Raw genomic sequence first — 27,955 nt, forward strand, 5'->3', positions numbered from 1 at the left:
GCTGTCACACGCTTGGCTCGACAATCGAGTGGGATCTATAACGACGACTTTTATAGCGAATTCGGGTGCTTGCACTAGTGTACACTGAGTGCGCACTAAGGCTTGTTCTTAATCAATTGTTATATTTACAGATCATCTTAAATACTTTTTAGTCTATAAAATGATTTGTACAGCATCCGTATAGATATTACAGATTGTTTTATTGGCTAAAAAGTTTTTAAATGTGTATTTAAGCGACTTTAAATATAAGAATAGATTATAAACATTCGCGCTGAAATGTTTAAAACGAGCGGGTAATCCCTTCGTACCTCATGATTTACCAATCGTCGATAATGTAAGGCTAGAAGGAGGTATTTCCCCCCGCGTTCTGAAGATCGAAGCCAATATAGAATTCCTCAAGTAAGAGTTTGGATATCGTTAGACAATTTTTATATTTTAATATTATTTCACTTTTATTTATTTTTGTTAGATTTACTTATTATAGCAATAATATTTTGTACTTATGGATTAGCGAATGGGATTTTTTTTTTTAAATACATATTGACCAGAAATGTATCGGAGCTCAATATTGATAGAGCTTTCATTATAGGATTTGTGTTTATCCTTTACTTTTTGTCATTTTTTTTTTTTTTTAAATCTTTTTTACGTTATAAGCGAGATTTCGTTCTCGAAATATTGACTTGTATGAAAAATATATAACCAGGCCACAGCGTTTCTGCGTAAAACACTCGGTCAACAATGTATTGACTTAACAATCTGCACAGGTACCAAACTGATTCGAACGTTTTTTGAAAAGTGTACCAGAGATTGCCTGAAGATGGCGGACAGAGTGGTGTCCAAACTCTTTACTTGAGAGCTCTACGGAGGCCGTCGGCCGTCGGACTTCCTTCCGCGAAATAGTGTCCGGGAGGAGGGGGGAGGAATCACGTGTCGCGTTGGGGTTGGGGTTAACCAATAAGAGTAATAAGACAGCCGTGCGCTCAGTCGAGTAACGGATTTTGGCCGGAGTGGATGTCGCTTCGCTTGCCGCCGCCGCCGCCGCCGCCGTCGTCGTCGGGATCGTCACGCATGCTTAACGGACCGGGACGCGTCATGGAATCCTGATAGTGCACGAGGATACCCTCGTCCGAAGGCAGCAAGCGGTTCTCAACCTTGAGGTGAGTCTCCCCCGTGCGAATTACGGCCAGCTAAAGGACCGCTGATCCGCGCGACTCCGATTCGGGTTACATAAAGGCGGGCATATTTTTTTTGACGGACGTCCTCGCTCCGGCCGCAACGCGCGGCAAGGGAAACCGGGACGCTCGTGACTTTGTAAGAAGTCGCATATATGATTGACACGCGACGAGCCTTTTGACCTTTTCGCGAACAGGTACTATAGTGTATAGTACATACGTCAACTGCAAATATTTCTCTGCTCCCTTATTAGTTCTGGAGTTTGGAAGTATCTCTTAATTTTTTTCCAGTTTGCTATTTTACTTTCGTAATATAATGTAATATACATTGAGTATGACTGGTTCTATAAATTATGAACATGTCGATATATGTATATGAATAATACGAATAGTACGAAAAATATAAATGTAATAACATACATTGAGTATATCTGTTAATCTGCTTTTATGAATTGTGAACATGTTGATATATGTTCATGAATAATAGTATGAATATGTGCATATATAAGTTAAAATTAACTTGAAAAAAAGTGCACGCGCCAGTATGAAAAACTTATATATTTAAAAAATCTTGTACAAAATTGTTTTAATCCAATCAACGATATAAAATAATTGTGTATTGCAACATAAATGGTGCTTATTTACGTAAAAAGAATGTTTAGGTGAATAATAAGTATTATTTAACATTTTATAGTTTTAAAAATGTTGAAAATATTTTTAAAAAAAGTTATTGAGATTAGAAAATTGTACCAAATGAAAAGAGAAAATCTGATAAATGTTTTAAAAAAATTGAACGTTTTTAAACCTACCAATTTTATTTTGTTACTTTATAACATTTTAACTTAACAAATTCAAATCGATAATAGGATGGCTATGAGAGTCAGACGCAGTTAACGGTGCGTAGATGATCACAGAATCACTGATTTATTCCAATATATTACAATCGAACGTTTCGGCTCACAATTCGAGCCATCTTCCATCGATATTAGACAACGAATACAATTAAAATATTAGAAAGTTCTCCGTTCCAACGTGGTAAGTTTCCTGTTTGGAGATTTCAAGAAACGAAGTTGAAAAAGACTAAAAGATCCATATCTGTAAAAATAGTTTCCTTGTTACACAAAGTATTTATTAAAAAATCTATGGAGACACACCAAGTAGTCTGGAGAACGAATGCATCGGAGCAAGCCGAGCGAAGCGGATATATAAGCGTTTCTTGAAATCTCCAAACAGGAAACTTACCACGTTGGAACGGAGAATTTTCTATTATTTTAATTTTATTCGTTGTCTAATATCGCTGAAGATGGCTCGAATTGTGAGCCGAAACGTTCGATTGTAATATATTGGAATAAATCAGTGATTCTGTGATCATCTACGCACCGTTAACTGCGTCTGACTCTCATAGCCATCCTATTATCGATTTTAATTTCGAGAGTCCTATCTTATTATTTTATTTAACAAATTCAGTTAAACACAATTGTAATTGTGATATATGTATAATATGGACAAGAAGTATATCTCAATGGATATGGAGACTTAATCGAAAAGAACGAAGGAAATAACAATTTAAAATGAAAAGATTTAATTTGAAATAAAAAAATATTTAATGCAAAAATCTTGGCGTTGCTAGATCTCGGAATATAATAAGATAATATAAATAACACACATTAATATATTGATATAATGTATTATATGTAAATATATAAAATATTAATACATTATCAACATTCAATTTACATTATTTACATACATGTATTACATATTACATATATAATATTAATATATTGATATAATAGTACATATATTCAGTATTCAATATCAGTAACTGTTTGTCATTTATTTATCATTATAAAAATTTAACAGACGCGAACAAAAGAACAACGGAGAATATGTCCAGTGAAACTTGAAGAGCTTGATTTTCCTCGACTTGACTTCATGCATAAAAAATATCGACGATACACCTAACCGGCTTGCGGAATCGCAAAGTTTGCACAAAGTGCTTCCGTTTGCCTCCGAGATTTTTAAACGTCACGAAATTAAACCGAGCCGCACTGAAATCTCGAAAGTCACACGTATAATCCGAATCCTAAAACGGACCCGAGGAATTCTCGAAGGATAACTCGTCAGAAAAGAGGACGCGTCCCTGAGGATCAAGGCGCGAGGCGCCCAGTCACCCTAAACTGATCCGCGACCTCGACGCTTCTCCGTTGCCGCCTGTTACGTAACGATTGTGCTTTTATCACTGTCTGCATTTCGCGCTGGTCGAGCGTGCGGTGTGGTGTTATACCTCGTGTGTCACCGCGTGAATCGCGGGAATTGGGTTCTTCGGTCGAGTCATCTCGATCATTAGTTTCAAGTCTCGCGACTAGTCGCGAACTCAAACGAGCGTAACGCCGAATAATGGAGCTGTTCACGATTACTACGCGGAAAAAAAAAACGATATACGCGCGGAGTAAGCAAGGTCCCGGAATTACTGCTTTTTGTAGATACCGCAATTTGTCTTTACTACGCACTTTGTATCGGGAGAGTGTAATGCGTCGCGACGGAGACAATTAAGTAATAACTTATCCTTTACTTTAAAAATACGTGAGTATATATATATATATATATATTGATATAAAAGGTATTTTATCTAATTCTCTAATGAATGATAAATGATTACGGTGTCCAACAAAGAAATAAAAATGCGCAAGAATGAAGTTCATCATTCCTCGTTATTTCTTTTTTGCGTTCTGAGTACGAGTTAAATTACTCTATCACGTCACAATTCTGAGAAATTTGCGGTTAAAATTGCAAATATTTTGACATATTATAACTACAGTATGGAACGCGTTGGAAAAGTTTTTTCGTTAGGACTTTCATCCTTTAAAGAATTTGTTGTGTCGATTATGGTTAAAAATATAATTATGATTGATGCAGAGTCTATATATATAACGACGTCAAAGTTGCGACTTTAATATATTATGATATTGACAGATCCTAATATAGTGTGTTTAATAATATATGTTGCCTGCGATAGAAATTTCTTCGTGCTTCGTTTAAATAATTTTTTATTCAACGCTCAGCATTCAGCAAAAGTCATGGCCAAGTTATAAATAATCAGAAGTAAAAACGCCGGTCTTTTGACAATAAGCATTTCGATAAGCAATTCTCATTGTCGGATACTGAAAAACAGATAAAAGAATCTCGATCTTCACAGGTTTAAAGAGCAGTTTAAAGATTTTATTTTAAAGCGCGCTGATATACAACGCCGATGTACCGAGGTCGCGAACGAATTTATGTAAATTGCGACGTATGTCGAGACTTAAAAATAATAAAGGTGCAAAATCGTGCATAGATAACGCGACTGCTTTCATGGCACTCGCCATAAAATCGAAATTCTAAGGAAAAAAAAAGAAGCGAGCCAGCGGTTGGAGTCGATAGATAATTCGGAGAAATGATATATAGCGAAGGAGACCGAACATTTGAATTTATTGATTTGCACGTCCGTTGCTTGCCTCCATAAATTAAGCCTAATATCGTTGGGGAAAGGTCAAATTTGTCGATGAGATGCGACGGTGAAAAGAAATCACTGTGTCCGCTATATGCACGCACAGTAAAAAACATTTTGTATTTGTGTTAAAATTTTCCTGTGTAGAAAGTTTTGTGTTAAATTTCTGACACAGTTGTATGTTAATTTAACATATCGTTGTTGTGTTACTTAACTTTTCTATGTTAAATTAATATTAACCATTTTTAAGAGTTAAAATAACACTATTTATATGTAAGTGCATGAATTCTTGGTGATATATTTTATATGTTAAAGTGAACAGATAAATTGTGTTATCTTCCTTTTTATAACAGTTACTATGTGTTAAATTGACATAATTCTTATGTTATTCATCATAAAAAGATCGAGATACTTCTCTCAAATGTTAAAATAACATCTTATCTTAATTACATTTAACATTATAGAGATGTCAATTTAACATAAACTTTGATATCTGATAGCGTCTAAATGTTAAATTTTTATGTTAATTTTTTACATATTATGTTTGTTGTTTTTTTACATATTTGCTTTATGTTAAATTAACACAAAAATTTGAGTGGATAAATTGGGACATGTGAAATGTGTCAAATTTAACACAAAATTTTTTACTGTGCGGTTCAATTATTGCGCATATATTTAAACGCGACGAGAGAGATTTATTTACATAGGTTGCATTCCGATATTCATTGTCAGTACTGAAAAATCTATATTTTTCTATATATTACGTTACGTATACTATAGATTTTCAGTACTGACAGTCGCTGACAGTAAATACCGGAATGCAGCCAAAGTATATAACATTATGAACATTATGCGGAAATGTATTTGTTCAGCTGTCGGATTTTGCGACTAGTTGAAATGCGGGATTTATACATACGAGGAAAAAAATATGCGGTGTTATATACGGTAATTAAAATACGATATGACATCGAACGGTTTTAATGTAGATTAATAATTAAATGTTAAAATATTATCCGAATTAAGCAACCAATCTGAGATGAAGTAAAACATAAAATATTCAATATTAGACGAAAATTGTTAAATAAAGATGTGACATTAGAAACTATATTTTAGTATAATATGTACGTATTAGTTTTCTGTCTCTTTGTCTATAATTATTGTCTGTAGTTATTTTACAATAATTATTTTACACTTTAATAACACTTTCTAATAGAAAATTAATAAGAGTAAGATTGAGTAATATTTTGAAAGTTACAATTCTTTTGAAAGTCACAATTCTTTAATCTTCGATGATACATAAGTTATGTTATCTTCGTTCCATTTTAGACATAAATATAGATGTATTCGATTACAGCTTGTCTTTATTTTATGTTATCTTCGTTCCATTTGATCGTGATAACGAACGAAATAACAACGGAATTTTAAGCCATTTTATATGTATATATATATCGACATATCAGACACTGTAATTGGTATTTAATGTCCATTTCTATCAACGCGGAAATTAACTTTAATCTCGGTTTAACTTAACATCCTTTTCTAATTCATACAATTAGAAAAAGATAAGAAATAAGTTAAACCGAGATTAAAATTAATCTACATTGGTAGAAATGTACGTAATTGGTAGATCTTTTATTACTGAAAATTAAGAAGCTGCACTTAGTTGTCACGATTCTATTGTTTATAACTTTGTTTAAAGACATAGTGTCCCAGAATGTGCGCACATGGAATGTACGATGCGATTTTTTGTGCCAAGAAAAAAAGAAGGCTTTTCCTTCGGTAAAATTGCGTCCGAGCAGTGTTTAAAGCAATTTAAAACTAGTGATCGCTCTAATTATAAACTACGCATGAATCGAAGGCACTTTTGACGCTGTTATACTATTTCTCTATACTCATAACAATTATGAACGATATCTATATGTGTGACGCTGTATTTTAATACCGCAATTTAATAACGTAATAATTTAATAACGTAATGTGAGGAAATTTACTTTCAGCTATTATTTCAGCAATATCAATTTTCTTTTATTAAGTTGTACTTATACATATATCGGCGCTCGCTTTTTACGGGTCAATTTACGAAATTGATCGCGCTTTTCATCAAGCGAAAAGCGCTGGGGAGACATGTCGAATAGATCAACAATGATCGTGTCTTTACCAATGCGATGAAAGAGACGCGTCGCGTTAACATAACATGATGTTCAAATTACGCCACGTTCCTTATCGATCGCCATTGCGTCAACAATGAATTAATCCTAATTGCCTCTTGTGTAACGAGAGCAATGTAACGGGGAAATGGATCAAGGGAATGGACGGGAAAAATGTGATTGGGACGATTTGGAAATTGGAATCGATTAGCGCTCCCACACCAATTTACTGAACGCGAGATAAGTTTTAGTAGCGGTCCATACCCTTCGATACAGCTCGGAATACTATATAATAATTTTATATAATATTCTAATTGCTTTTTAGGTTTTTAAAAGTTTTGCGATGTAACGTAAATATTTTCCAAGTTAAGAGATGTTCATTAACCGCGACAATAAAATTGGACCACTCGAAAGATGAGTACTTTATTCCGGCAGAATGTCGCAATCATTAGAAACCATTAAATAATTACGTCTTAAAAAACCATTGCAGCTTCAAGTAAGTTTTGTCGTACAACACATTGTTTTAATATTATGTAATAATATTATATATATGGCATACAAAAATTAATTCAAATATACTGAAAAACAGAAAATAATTTTAAGTACAAAATATTAATCTTTTAAATTAAACGAAGTATAGGCTCTCTAGACTAAATCAAAGGAAATAGATGAGGCAATCGGAGCCAAGCGCGGTAATCAATGCGCAGACAAATTATAATAATAAATAAATATATTAATAACGAATGTTTTGACACTTTTTTTGTGTCATCTTCAGCGTAAAGAAGTTACATAAAATTCATAACGATATAAAGATTTACATGAGAAGATACATTAATCATGAGAAGATGACACAAAAAAAAAATGTCGAAACGTTCGTTATTAATATATTTATTTATTGTTATAATTCGTCTACGCATTGATTACCGCGCTTGGCTCCGATTGCCTCATCTATTTCCTTTGATTAATCTTTTACTTAAGGAAGATATTTTATAGTTTTGTGACGGGGAATATATTGCGGATAATCGGAAATTTATTTCGGCAAAAATTTGTCGGACTCGGAAATCTCTCAGTTTGGTTTTCTTATCGCTTCGCGACTGTCTCGGCTAAATCCTACATTGCAGGCGACGGATATATTAGAGTTGCAAATAATAGCCTCGCTAATATTCTGATAACGCATGTTCCAACACCGAGTAATGGATGCGTCGATTGGGAATAGCTACGATAACGCACATACATACGTCCGCACACGTGAACGCGAGAGACACACAAGGGAATTAGCGCTCCGGGAAAAGCCAATCCACCGTATACGGGAGTAATTTAATTGAATTGCGAATTCGAGAAGGACTTCGTTCGTTACGGTACATTTAACAAAGAACGATGTTTTAATAAGACGACGAAGGACGCTTCAAGTGTCTCTCGTGAAAAAATACCGTTGAAAAACACGAGAAACATTTTCCCCCGGTTTTCGCAACAGTCTTATATTTTTATTTATTTGTATCTGCAATTTTATATTATTTTATATTTCATTAATATAATATTATTACAGCAAGTTTTGATTCTTTTTTATTATTTAGAAATTTTATAAAGTGGCTAAAGATATCTTATTTGATAATCAAGTTAAGTTTTGTCTTTGTTTCATATATTACAATATTACTTCCTGGTATCATGTCATTTTACGTCACTTTTGTAAGCTGATTTGCACCTGTATAATAGAACCTTCTATTCGCCATTATGTACATGCACGTTTATATCGCGTGAAATCCTCTCGTCGAATTTGCTCGAAGTTGCTTATCAGTCGGCGAGAGTCTTTGCAAATTTCTTCTCGGTTATCGCAGGATTTGTCGCGTTTATAATCGTCAGCCCGAAATGATAATTATTCATGAAGTTTGTCGCGTACATTTGTCGCTGCAAAACTATACGCCGGATTGTTTGCAATTCATCGTGATAAAATTTATTTTTTAGGAATTTTTAATTTATTTATTTCTAGGTATTTCTTTGTTAACTTTTGTGATCTTAGTTCTCTTGGGATTTTATCTATTCACTTCCCATTTTATAGTGCCTCGATTAGCTTAATTACCATAATAAAAAGTCTAGTAATTTATTCCAGTAATTAATCTAATTGATTGTGTAATTATAAGTTACCGTAATAGGCTTTTCAGTACGAGAGAGGATTGTGAGTCTCTATAAACGCGTGGAGTAGCGCTACACATGAATCAACATCACGAATCGACTGATTCACGCCCTTCGATTTTATTTAAATACCGCTCTACCGGCGAATCAATACGATTGATAACCAACGGGAATGGGTGAACTCGACAAATTTGCCTTTACTATTCACGAATATTATACGATTAGGAAATTGCCATCACAAATTACGAATCACGCAGAGCTTAATCGCCCGGAAACATCGCTTCAACGTCTGAGAATTTTAAGCGTATATATATAATTCGGTTTACGTCTGCTGGCTTCTTCGTCCTCGGAACATATTTTAGCAAGTGTCGCAGATTGCGTAATCGCGTCACAAAAATTACACTGTGTTTTTGCAACTGTTTTCAGTCAATACTTAACTCCGATTCACCTTCTTTGTCGTGGTTTCGTTATCGAAGCGCTACGGAATATTGCGTAAGCCGTTTTTGGCAATTCATTTTATAATATGGATACTCAACCTTAACGTGATATTGAAATATATTATCTCCTCTTAAAACATGACTGTTTACATTTCGTGTCGTCTTTCAAAAAGTTGTGATTTGAGGAGCGATTGCTTCAAGATATGATATCTTTGTAAAAGAATTTTGGGGATATTTTATACATATATGATTTGATTGATTTAATTGATTTTAATTAATTTTTTGGAAAATTCACACTATAATCAAAGAAATTACCGACTATTTACTTATTGAATCGTGATTGTTAATGCAATCTAATGATATAATGATGAGTATGGATTATAATATGGAAATTAATGGAAAGACGGGATGACAAGTAAAAATTGATGCAAAGCTTGAGTTTTGAAAATTGTTGTATGTACGCTTTTCAATACTTATTTCTGTGCTCTAGATACAGTTTCGTCGAATATTTTTATCACGTGTCTCTAAATAGTTCATCGAGTTCTTATGCAAATGATCTTCGTGACTTAAACCATCTCTTTACGGTTGTATAATTTAAACGGAAAAAAGAAAAAGTAAGAGAAGACTGATTTAAATCACAGCCCGAGTACAGAAGTTATAAAAGACTAGTCTTTCTAGACCTAATCTTATCTTGTATCTGGTAAATAACCGAGGATTCATACATTTATAGATATATTATTTTGTCATTACTATATACAAGTCATTTTAGCTTATAGCTAACAAATTATGAAACCGAGTTACATAATTGTGATTAATCCGAGATAAATTAGATTTTAAAATTGAATTATAATTGTTAGAGAAAGTTGAAAAATTTATAATTGAATTGCAGTAAGTTAAATCAGAATTTTTATGCCTTAGAGTTAAAATGCAAAATTTTCAATATTATTGAATTATAATTGCCTTAAATTAGAAGAAGTTGAAATTTATAACTTAATTGTAGCAAATTAAAGAGCTCCGAAGTTAAAATATTTTCAGGTGTGATTTTTTTTTTAAACATGAGCGAAGAAAGAGCTTTGTCGAAAAATTGCAAGAGAAACTTAGTTTTTACAAACTAAAATTGGAAATTTGCAACTTTTAGTTGCGAGTTATGATAAATTAAAGGAATTTAATTTAATTTTAATTACCTAGATTAGAGAGAAAACTGAAATTTATAATTTGTAATCATAATAAATTAAAACAGAGCTTCCGATATCTCAAAGTTAAAATACAAAATCTTCAAGTGAGAATTTTTAATTAAAATTTATTAAATATTCGGTATCGCGGATAAAATATTTGGACACGTGTCGGCGAGCATTGATGCGAAAGATATGAAAATATTGAAACAAAGAACGATATATAAGAAAAGTGTGAAACGTATCGCGAGAAGATTTATGGAGGCAAGGTGTTTATCACGCTGTCGAACAGCTGTCCCTGCTTTTCGTAACGAGTCGTACACGGAGAAAATTTTATATTAAATTTTACTATGCTGCCGCACCAACTGCGGACCATCAAGACGTACAAGTTTAAATGCTATAGTCTTATAGTAAAATTACTATGTCCATAGCATTTAATGCTACGATCATAGCATTTAATGCTATGGACATAGTAATTTTACTATAAGACTATAGCATTTAAACTTGTACGTCTTGATGGTCCGCAGTTGGTGCGGCAGCATAGTAAAATTTAATATAAAATTTTCTCCGTGTAACAATGCGCAATAATGCGAAACTCGCGTGCCAAGCGGAAAAATCTTCCTCGGACTCGATTACGATTACAATCGGTCTACGTGGAAGCACATGCGTCGCTGATAAGCGCGATATTGAGGATCACTGGCATTACCTGATTCGTTCTGCGTAACATAGATAAGATATTTCAGACTTTATCAAATCTCCCTCAGCGAAGGAAGAAGAGACAGACGACGGCGAGGAGCGTGTGGTAGCTCAGGTATAGCTGCATCACGATTGGTACACAATGTAGTTACCGTCGTGTAGTTGTAGTTACTGTCTCTTCGTCGTCTTCTTCTCTTTCTCTGCAAGCAACGTCATTCGGATGTAATCGGATGCGGCGTGCGCGCACGTGTTGTGTACGTAGATACGCGCATGCATGTACTGAGGATCCATTATACCTTTGCAGAACAGTCCTGTGAGAGTGTGCCATCATCATGGATGGGAAAGTGTACACCGAGAAAGTGAAGAATCCCAGAGCGGGCGCCAACATCTTCAGCGTCTTGACATTCTCGTGAGTATGAAAAGCAAACGGCGGATACCACTTGCGAGAGATCAGGTGAAGAGAGATAGCTAAGGAAGAAGAGATAGCGCGGTCAGTAATTTAATATGATAGTCAAAAGTTTCTGGCCCAAAGATATAAAAAGGTGATAAAATGAAACAACCATTTTATCTTTCAATTACCTACCTTTTATTTTAATGCATTTTTTATAAGGACGAATTAATTTTTCTGTATTACTAAAAAAATATGAATATTTGTTCTTAAAATAATTTAACACTAACAACACTTCTTCATCGTCCTTGCAGTTCCGATTTAGTTCCTAATCTGATTTGCGGAAAAAATTTATATCAAATTTAAATTTGATGAAAAAATGGTTTCCGCATGTATTGAGAAATTTCATGATTAAAAAATTTAGAATATTTTTTTCAGTAGTATAAAAAAATTAATTTATTGTTCTAAAAATATATTGAAATAAAGGGTGATTATATTGACCGATAAATTTGTTAAAAAACTTGTTAGTTGTTTAAAAATATTGTTTTATTTTATCACCTTTTTTATATCCTTGGGCTGGAAATTTTTGGATCTTACGTAGCTTCGTGAAATATAATCAACGTATCAAATCGAATTAACAGTCTCGCGAATCTCGACTAGACGCGAATGTAATCTTTTTTATAGATCGATTGAACGCACTCGTATAGACGAATGAAAAGGTAATTAAGACGATCTTGATCGGAGAAGTAGAATTTGCAATTAAATTCCGATCAATTCAATCAGAATTAATCCGGCCACATTTTTGTCTGATTTCATGCTTCAACGGAATATTGTATTCAATTTGATAGTATCAAATCTTTTACACACTTGTGAATGTACAAGATGCTCGAGTGTACGATAGTATTATCTCTTCGATTACAATGCATTTTTCTCGAGTTGCTTTTCGAAAGAATCAGCCATAATATAGATAGACAAACAGATAGATAAGGAATAAATAGATGCTCTTCACGCGTTCGTTGCCTCGCATCGTTATGTACATATTAGTAGGTCTTGGATGATATGATAAGCAGACTATGTGACGCGAATTATCGGAAAAGTTGTCGACGAATAAGAATCTATAAAGCGATCCATTTTGGATCGCTTTATGGAAATATATGAAATTTTATATATGTCTGGCAACACAAACAGTTTTATTTTATTTTCATTTTGGTTTTTATGCGGAAGTAACGTTTGTGCTCTTATCTTCACCTTGTTTTGGTTCAATTTTATTCAATTTTATTCGGATAACGGATAACGCGCATGGAGAGAATTTTTTGTTATATTTTACCCTTAAATTCACTATAAACTTGGGACAACTTGGCAACCAAGGAATTTTTAAAATATACAAAAGACATTTTACAAACAACGTGATAAAAATTACCAAGCAGATTGGTAAATTTTGAAAAATTATTGAAATTTCCTAGATATATTTTAGTAAAATTAATCAAACATATTTTATATTTTAATGTAATAGATATTAATATTTTTTATTATGGTAGATATTAATCAGAATAGCTCGCATACAATTCTTGGTGGTACATGTTGTCCCACAACTACCATGATTTCAGGGTAAATTTTAAGAGACAATTCTCTCCGTGCGAAAATCACATGCAGTCAATTGAAATAATTTCCATCAAGTTCTTTGCATTCTTTATCTTTGAATCGCAACTTAAATCCGAAGATTTATTTTCGCTAGTTGCATCTCTCTATATAGTTAGTTCTCAAATCATTGGACTATTTTTATGAAATTCAACAACTCCATGTTAGCATTATATACGAATTCAATAAACATTGAGAAGCATTCTCACATTAATTGTGATTACTTAACATTATCTTGTCATAATAATTTTATTATATTTAATAATATACAATTTTTCATGTTGAATGTATTTTCCAAGAATTTTTAATTTTGTAGATAACTTTTTATTTTGACGTCAAGTTTTGCCTACAGAAAGTTGTCCTTAGTTGTTATCTTGGGTTCTATTTGATTATGTTAAGTAGACATCACGCGATTTTGAATTAAAATTAGACAGAAGGATGCAAATCAATTTTGCGAGATGATAAAACAAATAGTATCTTGTGGAAGGCAGACGGAGAGATCATAGTACATTAGTGAAAGGAACATAATTTGAGCTGGACGAGTTGCGGTTGAGTAAAACGTGTGTGCTTTGCTTTTCTTCTTCGCAGTTGGGTCCTACGCATTTTCTGGGTGGGTTACCGCAGGGATCTTGAAGTAACTGATTTGTACACCCCGCTTAAAGAGCATACAAGTGGTATTCTTGGTGTTAAAATAACGAATGCCTGGGAGAAAGAATGCGAGGCGTACCAGCGTCGACTGGAGCAGAGCACGAAGAGCGGGTCGCAGAAGGAAGTCAAGGAGCCAAGCCTGATGAAGGTCCTCATCAGGTGTTTCGGCTTCAAGACCCTGCTGTACGGGATTTTTATGGCCGTTATGGAGATCTTGCTCAGGTAATAATCTCCTCCCTCACTTTTCTCCCCTGAAAATCCCTCTGTGAAGTCTCAACCCAATTTTCTATATTCCCTGCATTTGTGCTGTCTTGACGAGTATGGAAAACCGATACAAGTTTCTGGCGATTTAATCCTGCGAAATTAAATCCTTAAGCCACGACCAAGCAATCTTTGTTAACGAGTCTTTCACGGTATTTTTTAATTGAACAAAAATTTAACCAAGTAAAGATTGTCTAATTAAATGAATTAGATGTTTGTAGAATTTTAAGTTCAGGATCTTCACGAACGGATGCAATGATTATGAATTTAAAAGCGAATTGAAATTCACAGATTTTTAATTTCCATTGAGGTTCATACTTTAGGATATAAATTTTTAGGAGAGACAAACTCCTATTTCACGAATTTTTTAAACGACTAATTTAACTTCTATTTGTTATTCGTTTCAAATATTTAGAATTAAATATATTTAATAAAAATCGCAATTGAAACGCAAGTTCTCCCTTTCGCAGAAACATTTGTGGTGCGATCGTCTTTATAAATTAAAAATTCCGAATTCGTAACTTGAAGTAACTGTAGGATGTTAGCCAAGAAGAAAGTGAACTTGAAACTCATCAGGAGTTATATCAGAGCTTATAGATTTCTCTTTGGGATGCTGCATGTTGACGCATATTAACGTGTTTATCGGCGCGCCGATTCGCTATTACCGCCCACTGAAATCCTCTTATCGATGCAAAATGCCGCCCATTCTACTCGCAATGACACACAGAAGAGGAGGACATCGGTTTTCCTTAAATCCCCGATCCATTTTTATTGATCCCTAACGCTAACATGTCTCGTGTAAATTAATTTAAAAAAAATACAACCCGATTCATTGGTTACATTAGTCGAACCAGTCATTCGATTCATTTCCTTTCCAAAATCTCCTATATCTAATTATAATGATTACATTGAATAATTATTTAAGTAATTGATAATATTTCCAGTAACGAATTTTCTCTCGCAGGGTGCTGCAACCGTTATTAGTGGGCCAGATGCTGCTCTATTTTAACACCATGGATGTTGACAAGTTCTATGCTTACCTTTGCGCCGCTGGCGTCATTCTATGCTCCGCTCTCAACGTGTTCGTCGTCCATCCCTATATGATGGGTATCCTGCACATGGGCATGAAGGTCCGCGTGGCCTGCTGCTCGCTTATTTACCGTAAGATGTTGAAGATGACCAGAACCGCGCTGGGCGAGACGACGATCGGCCAGGCGGTCAATCTGTTGTCCAACGACGTCAACAGATTCGACGTCAGTATCATATTTCTCCATTACCTATGGCTCGGACCTTTGGAGACCATTATCATCACGTACGTCATGTACCACGTGATCGACGTTGGAGTGTCCTCTATCATTGGCGTCGCCTCTTTGCTGATGTTCATCCCTTTACAAGGTAAGAAGGCCGCAACTCTGACAGGTCAGGTTTCTGGCGATAAGAGTAATCGAGCGATCGAGTTGAAAATGACTTGATATGTATGTATTATATGCGTGTTTAGAAACGTTTAAATTAGAGAAGCGTGTCCATTGACGGAAATTGTCTTTTTGCTTCGGTTAAATAGTCAATTTTTGAAATCTTGATTTTTAATTGATTTTGATAAATAATAATTAACATATAAATATATGTAGATAAATAATAAATTACAAATGGATTGTAATAAGTAATAATTAATTTAAATTAATTTTAATTCGAAATCTTGGGATTCTACATTTCTAAACTGGCGGCTTTTTACATCGTCTTAAATACTAAAATTTTTAAATTCCTAGTCTCGCTGCTACGTTTCTAAATTTTCTAATTTATTGCCAAATTTCCAATTACCGAGTCGTATGTTTCTCTGCTTAATTAACACGTCTCATTTCGGCAAATCACTGAGAGTTACTCCTTAATCTTATTTTACGCCTCGTTTCTCGGAATTCCTCAGCGTGGCTGGGCAAAAAGTCGTCGGAGCTGAGATTTAGAACCGCCATCAGGACTGATGAAAGGGTGCGATTGACGAATGAGATTATTAGCGGAATTCAAGCCATCAAGATGTATACCTGGGAAAATCCCTTTAGCGCACTCATAGAAAAAGCAAGAAGGTGAGTACTGTCGCTTACACTGATTACACAAGCAAGCATTTGCATTAATTGTACGTTGAGCAACATGTTTATTAGGGAAAAACGTCCATTTCAAAACGCACCTGGCAGCGCCTTTGTAAACGGAAACGAACATTTCAACGTAATTAATGCTTAAATGATTAATGATTAAAATCTTAGATTATATTTCTCAATTAATTCTTCGAGGGATAATAAAAATTACAACGTTAGAGATAGTCATATGACCGAACGATTATTATTATACGATATTTTTCATTTAAAACGGATATATTATGACATTAGAGCGCTACAAACTGTCGCGGAACATGTTGCGGATATGTTCTTTTACTTTCGCGATCCGTATTCTACACCGAGTTGAATCATCTGACATGTGAAGAGCGAATCGCGGCACTTGCTTTGCTTGTACTTCAATTGTAGTCGCTGCACTGTTGATACGATCGCATAAAATGATAACTGACGGCGACGGTGACGGCCTTGTCGCTTCTATTGCGCTTTTACGTTTGCATATTTCTGTATTCTCTTTTCAAGAGACATCACCTTTTAATTGAAGATTTTGCAATAGAGATCTCTGCTCATTTTTTGATATCTTGTACGTTTGAACATATTAAATTGGATATATTAGATATATCCAATAAAGATATTTTTGTGCATACTTAGTTTATATGCAATTTTTATTACGTTTAATTTGGAATAGAATAATGTTAATGATATGCTCAGTATCGAGTGTCCCAGATATCGATTGCTATTCACATTCCTAATCGCTAATAAATATTTTATAGCCATTTACAAAAACCACATCTATTTATAATTCTGACATTTGAGTTACCTCTTCAATTTTCGATATTAATCAATTACGGATTTAACGAACCTGGCTATACTTTACGGATCAGAAAAAATGAACATGATATGCGGCAGAGGGGAAAAAAAGAAAAAAGTGAGAGTTTAACACTACGAAATTTGTTTGCAGCAAGGAAGTTAATGTCATTCGATGGGCGTCGTATATCAGGGGTGTCACCTTGTCGTTCATCATCTTTACCACGAGGATGTCGCTGTTCATTACAGTGCTGGCTTACGTGTTGTTCGGCTACAAGATAACGGCCGAAAAAGTTTTCGTGATAACTGCCTATTACAACAGTTTACGCACAACTATGACTGTTTTCTTCCCACAAGGTAACTAATGTCAATGATATGCGATAATTATACGGTATCGGCAATATTAATGAAACACAAAGCGCTTGCAACGCTTCTTTCCTTATTTCTTCATTTCAGCTTCTTTCTTTTATCTTTCCTTACTTCCTTTTTTCTTTCTTTCTTTTATTTCGTTTCTTCTTTCCCTCTTTCCCTCTTTTTATCTTTATTTCTTTCCCTTTTTCATCTTTAGTGTTCTCTTTAGTTTTATTTTTTTTTATTATAATCTATAATTATAATGTTATACGTCATGCACTTTATTATTTCAATATCATAAATTAAAATTCTATTTAACAATCACACATTTACCGTTAAAGTATCTTAGGCGAAATATTTTGCATTTTTATTCTTTTTTATTTATCTATTTTGTCTGTGGTAACTCAGGGATAACGCAGGTTGCGGAAGCAATGGTATCCATAAAACGGCTGCAGAAGTTCTTGATGTATGAGGAACTGACACCTCCCCAGATCGAAGCGAAGAAGGACAGCAAGGATAACGCGAAGGAAAATAACAAGGAAGACGCGAAGGAGAGTAATAAGGAAGACGCGAAGGAGAGTAACAAGGAGAACACGGAGGATCTGGTCGAGCAGAAGAAGAGTAACTACATGATCGCAGATCAGCCGAATCATATCGAGCACAGCATATCCATCGAGAACGGCAGTGCCAAGTGGTTGGACTATGAGCGAGAAGACACCCTGCAGAATATCAACATAAAGGTGCGTCCCGGTGAACTGATCGCCATCGTCGGCCAGGTCGGCGCGGGAAAAAGCAGTCTGTTGAACGTCATCCTGAAAGAGCTACGTTTGCAAGAAGGCTCCATTCAAGTATGTTGACAATATTTAAGAAATTTAAATAGATAAATATTAAATTATTTTACTCACGAAAATTAATTATTTAATTTATTAAAAAATATATACCTATGTGTATATTTCTAAGCGAAAATGGTTTATAATCAAATTTAAATGTAATTCAAGTATATAATTATTTTCTTTCTTTTGATTGTGTAATTTAATTAAAAAACTTATAAATTAATTAAATTATATATATATTGTTTTTATATTTTCTTAAATTCTTTTTTCTCAGGTTAACGGCAAGATTGCCTATGCCAGTCAAGAACCGTGGCTGTTCGCTGGATCGGTGAGACAGAACATTCTATTCGGACAAAAGATGGATCAGATCCGATACGATCGCGTGACTAAAGTGTGTCAACTAAAGAGGGATTTCAGCCTGCTGCCTTATGGCGATAAGACGATCGTAGGCGAGAGGGGTATCAGTCTTTCCGGTGGTCAGCGTGCAAGGTTGGTGTTGCAGAACTTCTCGATAAGGCAAAACAGGCAGAAATTTATTCAAATTTTTAATTGCGACCATAATCTTAGAGACTCTCAAATCTTAATTTTTTTTACATAATTTTTTAACGTTTTTTGTCCTAGTTAACATTTTTTGGCATATTTGCAATTAATTTATTTTATTTGCTTTATTGCAATTATTTCTTATGATTATTCTTAATATTTTTTTGCCTATTTTCTTTCTAAATTAAGTTCTTATGCAAAATAAATATGCTTAAAAATTTATAACTATTTATTTTGATACACGGAATAAGGATTTTGATCTTTAACGTTAAAAAATAAATTTTATATGTACGTGTAATGTTTTAATTAAATTTTTATATAATTAATACAATTTAACTTAACTTTCATCCAAATAAAATTAATTTTGTGAAGAATTAGACGGGTTTTAAAACAGGTTTTACTTTCCTAAGAAATTGAAAGGTATGGTAGTTATATATATTGATAAAACGTTGATAATTGGCAGAATAAACTTGGCCAGAGCCGTTTACGCCGAAGCCGACATATATCTCCTGGACGATCCCCTGAGCGCCGTTGACGCCCATGTGGGCAAGCACATGTTTGAAGAATGCATCGAAAAATATCTACGAGGCAAGACTCGGATTCTCGTGACTCATCAATTGCAATATCTGCGCGACGTCGGTAGAATTATTGTTCTGAAGGACGGGGCCATCCAGGCTGAAGGGTACGATTCTAGAGCATTTTTTTCTCTATCTTTTTAACTCATATCTTATTGTAATCTTGCTACAGTTTGAACGTTGTGTATCAACTTTACTCTTTTTTACAAGTTGTGTATCAATATTTTTTGTGTTGGAATAATATTGCAATGAGATTGACGTTCGTAAATATTTTGCATCATTTAGTCATACATTTATTTTACTGCTTCGTAGATTCTTAGCTTCATGATTGAATCCTTGGATCTTTGAATTTAAGGAAGGGGAGAAATGAAAGGATGACAGTATAATTTTGTAGATCGAAACGAGAAATACATATCTTCGCTAAAACTCTTTATAAATAGGCCACAATATGTATGGCTAATACACTAGTTACACTGCTAATTGGCCAATACTTGGCCTTCATGAAACTAACACCGATACAGCAAAACAGTTCTATTTCAAGAGTTCTTACTTAACTATCTATTAACATGTCAGAAATCGTCTTCTCGCACAAAAAACACAAATATTGATACGCAACGTTCGAATGCTCGTGTATCCGTACCGTACAAAATCAAACATCTTCCGTTATTTTCAGAAAATTCGCTTACAAATTCAAACAAATATTTAGAATATCGTCACATCTTTTGCTTCATATGCAATTTTTTGTTCATCAGCACCTATGACGAGTTGGGCTCTATGGGGGTGGATTTCGGTCGGCTGTTGGAGAATCAAGCGAAAACGGACGAGAAATCCTCTCGACCCCCCTCCGCTCCCGTTAGCCGTAGCAATTCACGTACCGCCAGCATCACGTCGCTGAGTTCCTTCATGACGAATGAAACTTCGAAACAAGAACCTGAAGAGGTAATTCTAACATATTCTCTAACTTATTCTCTCTAACTTATTTTCTGAGAAATAACTACTAGTACGTATCTTATTTGACAGATATTGTGATTGAGGATAACTTTAAGTATCTTAAGTTATAGCAAGATATTAGTTTAGATATTTTATCTTTTCTAGAGCTAGATTTTAAAACATTGGAAAAATGCTGCTATTGATAACTAATAACTAATAATTAAATAACGAGCTTCACGTAAATCGCAATTTGGAAATACAGATGTATTTCGCGAAAATGAAAGCGTCTTAATTCTTTTATCATTCAATTAGAATAATTTTAGATTTTTACACTAAGTTACTATAACATGTTTATTATTCATTTCAGGTGGCTGAGATGCGAACAGTAGGCAATGTTTCCGGCGAAGTATACACGGGTTACTTCCGCGCTGGCGGCAATTGGTGTATTATATTTATGGTGGTTATGCTTTGCATAATGACACAATTAGCAGCCAGCGGCGGTGACTTCTTTATTGCGCGATGGGTTGATATAGAGGAAAACTATGTAAGTGCCACACATTGCTAAAATAATCGGCGAATTACATTAGGATATATATATATATATATATATATATATATATATATATATATCCCGGAAAATTCTACTCCTATTTTATATATCTTTTGGTAAAAATTCGGTCGAATAGTTTAAGAGTGTATAAAGAACATACAGACATTCTATTATATATATATATAGATATATATATATATGACTTGAAATATATAAAATTTTCCAGCCAAGAATATTTATGTACAATGATACTTTTTACATTATATTCAAAATTAATAGACTTTATATATATATATGAAAGAAGTAATATATTTATTAGTATCAACTATTATATATTAGTATGTACTTATTATTTAGTTGTTATATCACTCAATTCTAATTTTGCTCAGAATCTTTTTTTAAAGATTGTGCAACAAGTTTTGATATGAATAAGGAATTGTGATTGCTATAGAAGTTGGAATTTATAATTTAATCCCAGTAAGTTAAAGCAGAACTTTGATATCTTTTTTTCTAAAAACATGAGCAAAAAGAGATCTCTGAGAAGAGTTGCAAGAGAGGATGAGTCTCATGTCAAATTTAAAATCGAACTTAAATAAAAAATTGCAGTCCCAACTACAATTATATGATTTACGTTAATTATATTATTAACTACATAATTTTATAGATGAATCAAACGGACGAGGGTGTCGTGGAAGACCCGGAGAGTCCCTTCACTCGCATGGAGTGCATCTACATCTACAGTGGGCTGACTCTGCTGACAATCGTTATCACTCTGACTCGTTCGTGGGCTTTCTTCTGGACGTGTATGCGGGCTTCAATGCGCTTGCACGATCGTATGTTCCGCAGCATCAGCCGCGCCACTATGCGATTCTTCAACACCAACACGTCCGGACGTGTGCTCAATCGTTTCTCCAAGGACATGGGCGCGGTAGACGAGATGCTCCCGACTGCGCTTATCGATTGTATCCAGATCGGTTTATCGCTGCTGGGCATCATCGTCGTGGTCGCCATCGCGAACGTGTGGCTGTTGATACCCACGGTGATTGTCGGCATTGTCTTTTATTACCTGAGAATCTTTTACCTGGCCACCAGTCGTAGCGTCAAGCGTCTCGAAGGCATCAGTGAGTATCTTAGGCTCGTCTTTCGGTAGAATAGACATAGTTTCCTCTAGAATAAAATAAGACAAATTCGATCACGTTGAAGTCAAGTCGTCAATCTGATCGAATTGACGATGATTTTTAATTCTTCGAATAAACTGAATGAAATTTTTTATTTTCCTCAGCCCGCTCGCCGGTCTTTGGTCACCTGAGCGCGACTCTTCAAGGACTACCGACGATCCGCGCGTTTAGGGCGGAAACGATTCTCACGAAGGAGTTTGATAATCACCAGGATCTCCATTCGTCCGCGTGGTACATCTTCATCGCTTCCTCGCGCGCCTTCGGCTTCTGGTTGGATGTTTTCTGCGTGCTGTACATCATGTTGGTCACGCTAAGTTTTCTTGTGCTGGACAACTACGGTCGCGGCTCGATGGACGGCGGATACGTAGGCCTGGCGATCACTCAGAGTATCGGTCTCACTGGCATGTTCCAGTGGGGTATGCGCCAGAGCGCCGAGCTGGAGAACCAGATGACCTCGGTGGAGCGCATTCTTGAGTACAGGTACTCGCCTGTTCTTTGGCCATGATGTTGCATTAAAATTGCATTATTATCTTTATTAATCGTTTTATCTGATTAAAATACGGGTTACATTTTTCTCATACTCCTTCACTCATAATCTTCAACTTTTCCAATCAACATTTTATAAATTTGAAATAAACGTGGGATCGAATCCACGATCTACCGATTACGAGTCAACCGTTCTCATACGGAGTTATGCGTCATCTCATCATTGATCGTGTATTATTAGATTTTTAAATCCCTAATTTTTTCGAATCCTACCGGCTTGGAACTTTAGATCTTTGGGAGCGTTAAACTTGTAAATCTTTAGATTTAAGACAGCAAAGGTCTCCTAGATATTTTTTGTTTAGGTTCATTACTTTTAATATTAATACTTTTCTACTTTTGCGTTTATCCAGACACTTAATTCATAAGATTCAGGAAAAATTGGGAGTATGGAATTTTTCCGAGTATTCTGATTTATCTTTATATCTTTAATTATTAAATCGCGTTAATATTCCCTGCTTCAATCCTCTTTCAGCAAAGTGGACAGCGAGCCGCCTCTCGAGAGCGCCCCCGATAAAAAGCCCAAGTCCGAATGGCCGCAGGAAGGCAAGATCCAGTTCAAGAGCGTGTTCTTGCGCTACGCGCCGTTGGAACCGCCAGTTCTCAAGAACCTCAACTTCGTCGTCTTCCCGCGCGAGAAAATCGGCATCGTCGGTAGGACCGGCGCAGGCAAGTCATCCTTGATCCAGGCGCTCTTCCGCCTGGCCGACGTGGACGGTGTGATCGAGATCGACGGAGTCAACACAGGCCAGATTGGCCTGCACGATCTGCGCTCCAAGATCAGCATAATCCCACAGGAACCGTTCCTGTTCTCCGGCAGCCTGAGACGGAACCTCGACCCGTTCGACTCGTACACGGACGATCCGCTGTGGCGGGCACTCGAGGAGGTCGAGCTGAAGGAGATGGGCCTGGAGGCCCACATCAATGAGGGCGGCTCCAATCTCAGCGTCGGCCAGCGGCAGCTGGTCTGCTTGGCGCGCGCCATCGTCAGAAACAACCCGATACTCGTGCTGGATGAGGCGACCGCGAATGTGGACCCGCGAACAGACGAGTTGATCCAGACGACGATCAGAAAGAAGTTTGAGAAATGTACAGTGCTAACAATCGCTCATCGACTCAATACCGTCATGGACAGCGATCGCATTCTGGTGATGGACGCCGGCAGCGCGGTGGTGAGTCATTTTTTTAAAAATGATTTTATCTTTCTGTGTATTTTTTTTAAATAGAGTGGACCATCGAAGGTCTCGGTAGATGATGGAGACGAGATCTTTTCTTCTTTCTGTGATCGTGGAGAATGTAATTATGAATTTATTCATTCTTGCGACGCGTTTTTACTTTTCGTTCCAGATTATTAAATTTATTTATTTTTATCATTTTTTTTAAACAACAGAGTAAGGAAGGGTTATTTGAGTTACTCGAAGAAAAAATTGATAAAGGATTTTCAAGACAAAAAATCAAAAAGCCCCTTCTTACCCTGAAAATTGAAAAGCTTCTTCTTGTATTGAAGATTTTTTTATTTTTTCTTTTAACTGATTCAAATAGCCCCTAATTATACGTGCTTGTCGAATTTATATGAGAATGTTTTATTTCCTATAAATTTATCCTTTGGTCATTCTTGTGGCGTTTTATTAATGTAAATTTATTTGAATAAGTCACTTAATTAGTTGCGAAAAAATTGCAAAACACTATGTTTAAATAACGTTAATTGTTTTCAATACGAAAGTGCTGGTAGTATCCCATTCTTTCCTTCCGCGATATAAACCGTCAGCAGGAATGATCATATTTTCATCATCTCTGGCGTAAAAATTTTATACGCGGCACGTATCAAGAGCTGCGAAGGATATAGCCTTCGTAAGGAGAGTGGATCGTAAATCGTGAGCTCTCTCTCTCTCTCTCTCTCTCTCTCTCTCTCTCTCTCTCTCTCTCTCTCTCTCTCTCTCTCTCTTCAACGGCGTACTTTTATCGTGCACAGGAATTCGATCATCCCCACGTGTTGCTGCAGAAGGAAACGAGCTACCTGAAGAGCATGGTGCATGAGACCGGCACGGCGATGGCGGAGGCTCTGGCCGGCGTTGCCCGCGATTGCTATCAGAATCGCGCATCCATGGCGCTTTGATACATCATCGACGTTAATTTTTCGCAATTACGTCCGACAGACACTGTGGTAGGTTGCTGCGAAAGTTCCGTCAGTGTTTACGACCATTTCTTAGGCAAAATCCTAGGGATTCGAAAAATAACAGGAAAGGTGGAGTTGCAGGGTGAAATTCTGTCTGAGATTTTGTTAGAATTTACAATTGTCACGGTTTACTCTACATTCTTATCTTCGTTCTCTATATTCTATTCACATGGAAATTCTATTGTATTCCTTCGACGTGTTAGAGTTTTCAGGATTTTTCATTTAGAATCATCAGCATTCGTGAATTTGGAGAATTAAAAAAGGAAAATCGAGAAACAAATATACGAGGATGATTTGGAGATAGGAAAAATTCGGGACGTCAGAGTTTAGAATGAATAAAATCTAAAATTAATATTAAGAGGTATAAAAAATCGAGGAATATGGAAATCTAAGAATATCCAAAGCGGATTTGAAGAGAAAAAAGAAAAGAGGTGAATAAACGTAGAGAAAAATAAAAGCTTGAACAATCCCTCGGATTCGGGATTTACGAACTCGAAGTTCCAAGGAGTTAAATATTTTAGAAGGCTTCAGGAACGCTGAGAGAATAAGAAATCGGCAGAAACTGACGAAACTTTCGTCAGCGGAGTAATAGATTAATAATCGTTTTTACTGCAAGCTGCACAGTTCTATCTAGCTGGTCTTTTTTCGATGTAACGCGCGATTATATCGCCAATGCATGCCAGTGCAGCGAACAATCAGAAAATCAGTAAAACTCGCGTGGATCGCGGCGCAACCGTAGTTGTAGTTACAGTATTATTACGTCACTTTTGTATCAGCCTAACCCAGATATTTCATCAGGAAGAGCGAAAAGCTTAACTCGTTGGATCACTGATTTTTCGTACCGTGAACTGCCATAAACGCTTTTTGGAAAGAATTTTTTGTATATATACAAAAACTTAATAAATAGTAAATTTTTGGAAATAATAAATTAATAAATACATTTGGAGAGAATAAATAGTAAATAGTATCTAATTTTTTGGAAATAAATTGATAAATACATTTGGAAAGAATAAATTGTCGAGTTCTCAGGCTTTCTCCCAAATTTCTGAGAATTTAAATGTTGAGAGATCCTCAAACTGGATTATCTTCGATTGATTGTGATTGTCAATCAAAGAATTTAAGAACCACGAATTTTGATATCGCTGTTTGGAATCTTGAGACTCCAGGCTTGACAAGTTCAAAATGTGATTTAGTTAATTTAATTCAATCTTGAAGAAATTATTCTCAAGGATGTAATCGCCGCAAAGAATCGATGAACCAACGGGTTACGGAATTGTACTTAATGTAAGATAGCAGATGCAGAAAACAGATTTTTATACTCATTGTATATTCCGATAAATAGACGTAAACAGAGTCTAGAAAAAAAAAAAAAACAAGTCACAGCAGTAGCAGGTCCATAATTCGTACATCCTTGTACGCCTTTGTCCAGATCACTGTGTGTATCTGCGATTTTGCAAGGATTTTATAATGTTCCTCCTGTCACACTGGTGCTACAAGTACAAGGAAGACCAAAAAGGAAAGGTGCCTCTGCTCTTAGATTTAAATGCGAAATACTTAAATGCAAAGCGTGCTGCGACATTATTTTCTTATTGTTCTCTTATTATTGTATTGTTAATATTAAAATAGCGAGGCGCATTGAACTCGATCTTCGCGTAAGCAATGTAAAATCAAAAAAGCAGCGAAATCAAAGTACTTAACGCCTTACTCGAAGATCATGTTTTATATAGTCGAGAATTTTTCGCCGGGCCTAGAAAGTAACGAGCGAATATCCTCGATCGACTGCGTGCAAAATGCAACGTCGAAATAAGTAAAGAAATTGTTTTTTAAAGTTAGATGTCAAACTGACATTTGTACAAAGATATTTGTATCCGACTACTGTCCTCGGCAAATGTAGTCTTTAAACTTTTCGTATCATCCTTTTCTTATTATTAATTTCTTTATCCATTTTGTGATAGTTATTAGTATTGGCAATTAATATCTCAGTTTGTTTCTCCTTACATTTTCATATCGTATGTCTTTATTTTTTGATTCTTGATGTTTATTTTTTATAATTTGCATTTTTTAATATACTATTCCTTAATGTTTTTAGGTCTTTAATTTTTACTTCCCTTTATTTGTTCTTGCATTTGATTCTCCAATTTTTAGCATCCTTGATACTTAAATATTCTAATCTCAATTTCTCTTAGCTAATCTGTTATTTAGAATATTTTATTCACATATTGTTTTATTTTTTAATATATATTTTTAAATCCTTTTAAATGTAAAAATCGCAGACTGTTTGGGATTCTGAACAGGGAACCTTTATGTGTCCTCCAAAAATAATATTGTGTTAATTATGTTGTTTGTATTATATTTATATTATATTAGTCATATCGAGCTATTATGTGTATTATATCAAAAAGCAACGAAATAGCGAACAGATGAAGGTAATTGTGGTCGATCTGAGACATCCCATGTATATCGATACTGTACAACTGTACCACAGTATAAGTAAGAACAGTAGGTACACTCCGTCAAAAAGTTGGAAATGAATATGGCATCGCGCTCAGTTTTTTAATCCCTTTTCTGTTATTAATATTTGCATTTGTTCTTATTTTTAAGCTCACCCACTGAAGTATTGATCACTTTGTATATCGTAGTACAATTATCGTGTTATTATATTGTTACTGTATGTTTGTATATAAATGTATTGTACGATGTAATATGATTATGATTACGTATCATTGTATTATACGATATATCATATAGTAAAATTGTGTATTATTGTATACGATACATAAGTATATATTGTATATCGTATAGTATTGCTGTATATGATATACAAATATATATATGTTGTACTTTTTTTTATTGTATTGTATTTTTTTTATTGTACAAATAATTATTGAAGTCGATGTTAACATAATTATTTGAAGCTGCGTTAATACTAGTATCAGAAAAAGGATTGAAAAGGCGCTACTCACAACGGACTCCAGGGTACGTGTTCCGTACATTATTACATGAAACGCAATCGTATTGGTAATCATCATTATCAATATTTATTAATATATGTAGACAGGTGTATTGTACTTTTAGGTGAAAACGAATTACAGTACCTTACATACAAGTGCCTACATTATGTAACGTAAACATTGTAAACGAAATATAGATACAAATGATTATTTATGATAATTACTCCATCGTTATATATA

General features: G+C 34.9%; 1 protein-coding gene across 2 annotated transcripts; it reads left to right on the forward strand.

Moving 5' to 3' along the window:
- Positions 1-38: 38 nt before the first annotated feature.
- Positions 39-27,938, forward strand: LOC139769962 (probable multidrug resistance-associated protein lethal(2)03659). 2 transcript variants are annotated; one of them, XM_071701506.1, is made up of 15 exons: positions 39-1,157; positions 11,549-11,653; positions 13,859-14,140; positions 15,144-15,574; positions 16,101-16,257; positions 17,243-17,445; positions 17,848-18,287; positions 18,547-18,761; positions 19,276-19,494; positions 20,140-20,326; positions 20,685-20,861; positions 21,532-21,988; positions 22,150-22,525; positions 23,064-23,760; positions 24,561-27,938. In XM_071701506.1, the coding sequence occupies exons 2-15, from the start codon at positions 11,577-11,579 to the stop codon at positions 24,702-24,704; spliced, it is 4,062 nt and encodes a 1,353-aa protein (XP_071557607.1). In that variant the 5' UTR covers positions 39-1,157; positions 11,549-11,576; the 3' UTR covers positions 24,705-27,938. The 2 variants fall into 2 exon arrangements, with proteins under 2 accessions (XP_071557607.1, XP_071557609.1); XM_071701508.1 differs by lacking the exon at positions 39-1,157 and adding an exon at positions 3,530-3,758.
- The last annotated feature ends 17 nt before the right edge of the window (positions 27,939-27,955 follow it).

The sequence above is a fragment of the Temnothorax nylanderi genome, unplaced genomic scaffold, assembly GCF_030848795.1.
Source record: "Temnothorax nylanderi isolate EJ_2023f unplaced genomic scaffold, tnyl_v1.0 TNYL_tig0026_pilon, whole genome shotgun sequence".
Lineage (NCBI taxonomy): Eukaryota > Metazoa > Arthropoda > Insecta > Hymenoptera > Formicidae > Temnothorax > Temnothorax nylanderi.

Bases quoted from the DNA above. Each gene is read 5' to 3' on its own strand.
- LOC139769962 (XM_071701506.1), top strand. From the start codon at position 11,577: ATGGATGGGAAAGTGTACACCGAGAAAGTGAAGAATCCCAGAGCGGGC. The intron at 15,575-16,100 runs GTAAGAAGGCCG...GGAATTCCTCAG, and splicing joins GATGTTCATCCCTTTACAAG to CGTGGCTGGGCAAAAAGTCG. The intron at 18,288-18,546 runs GTATGTTGACAA...CTTTTTTCTCAG, and splicing joins TGCAAGAAGGCTCCATTCAA to GTTAACGGCAAGATTGCCTA.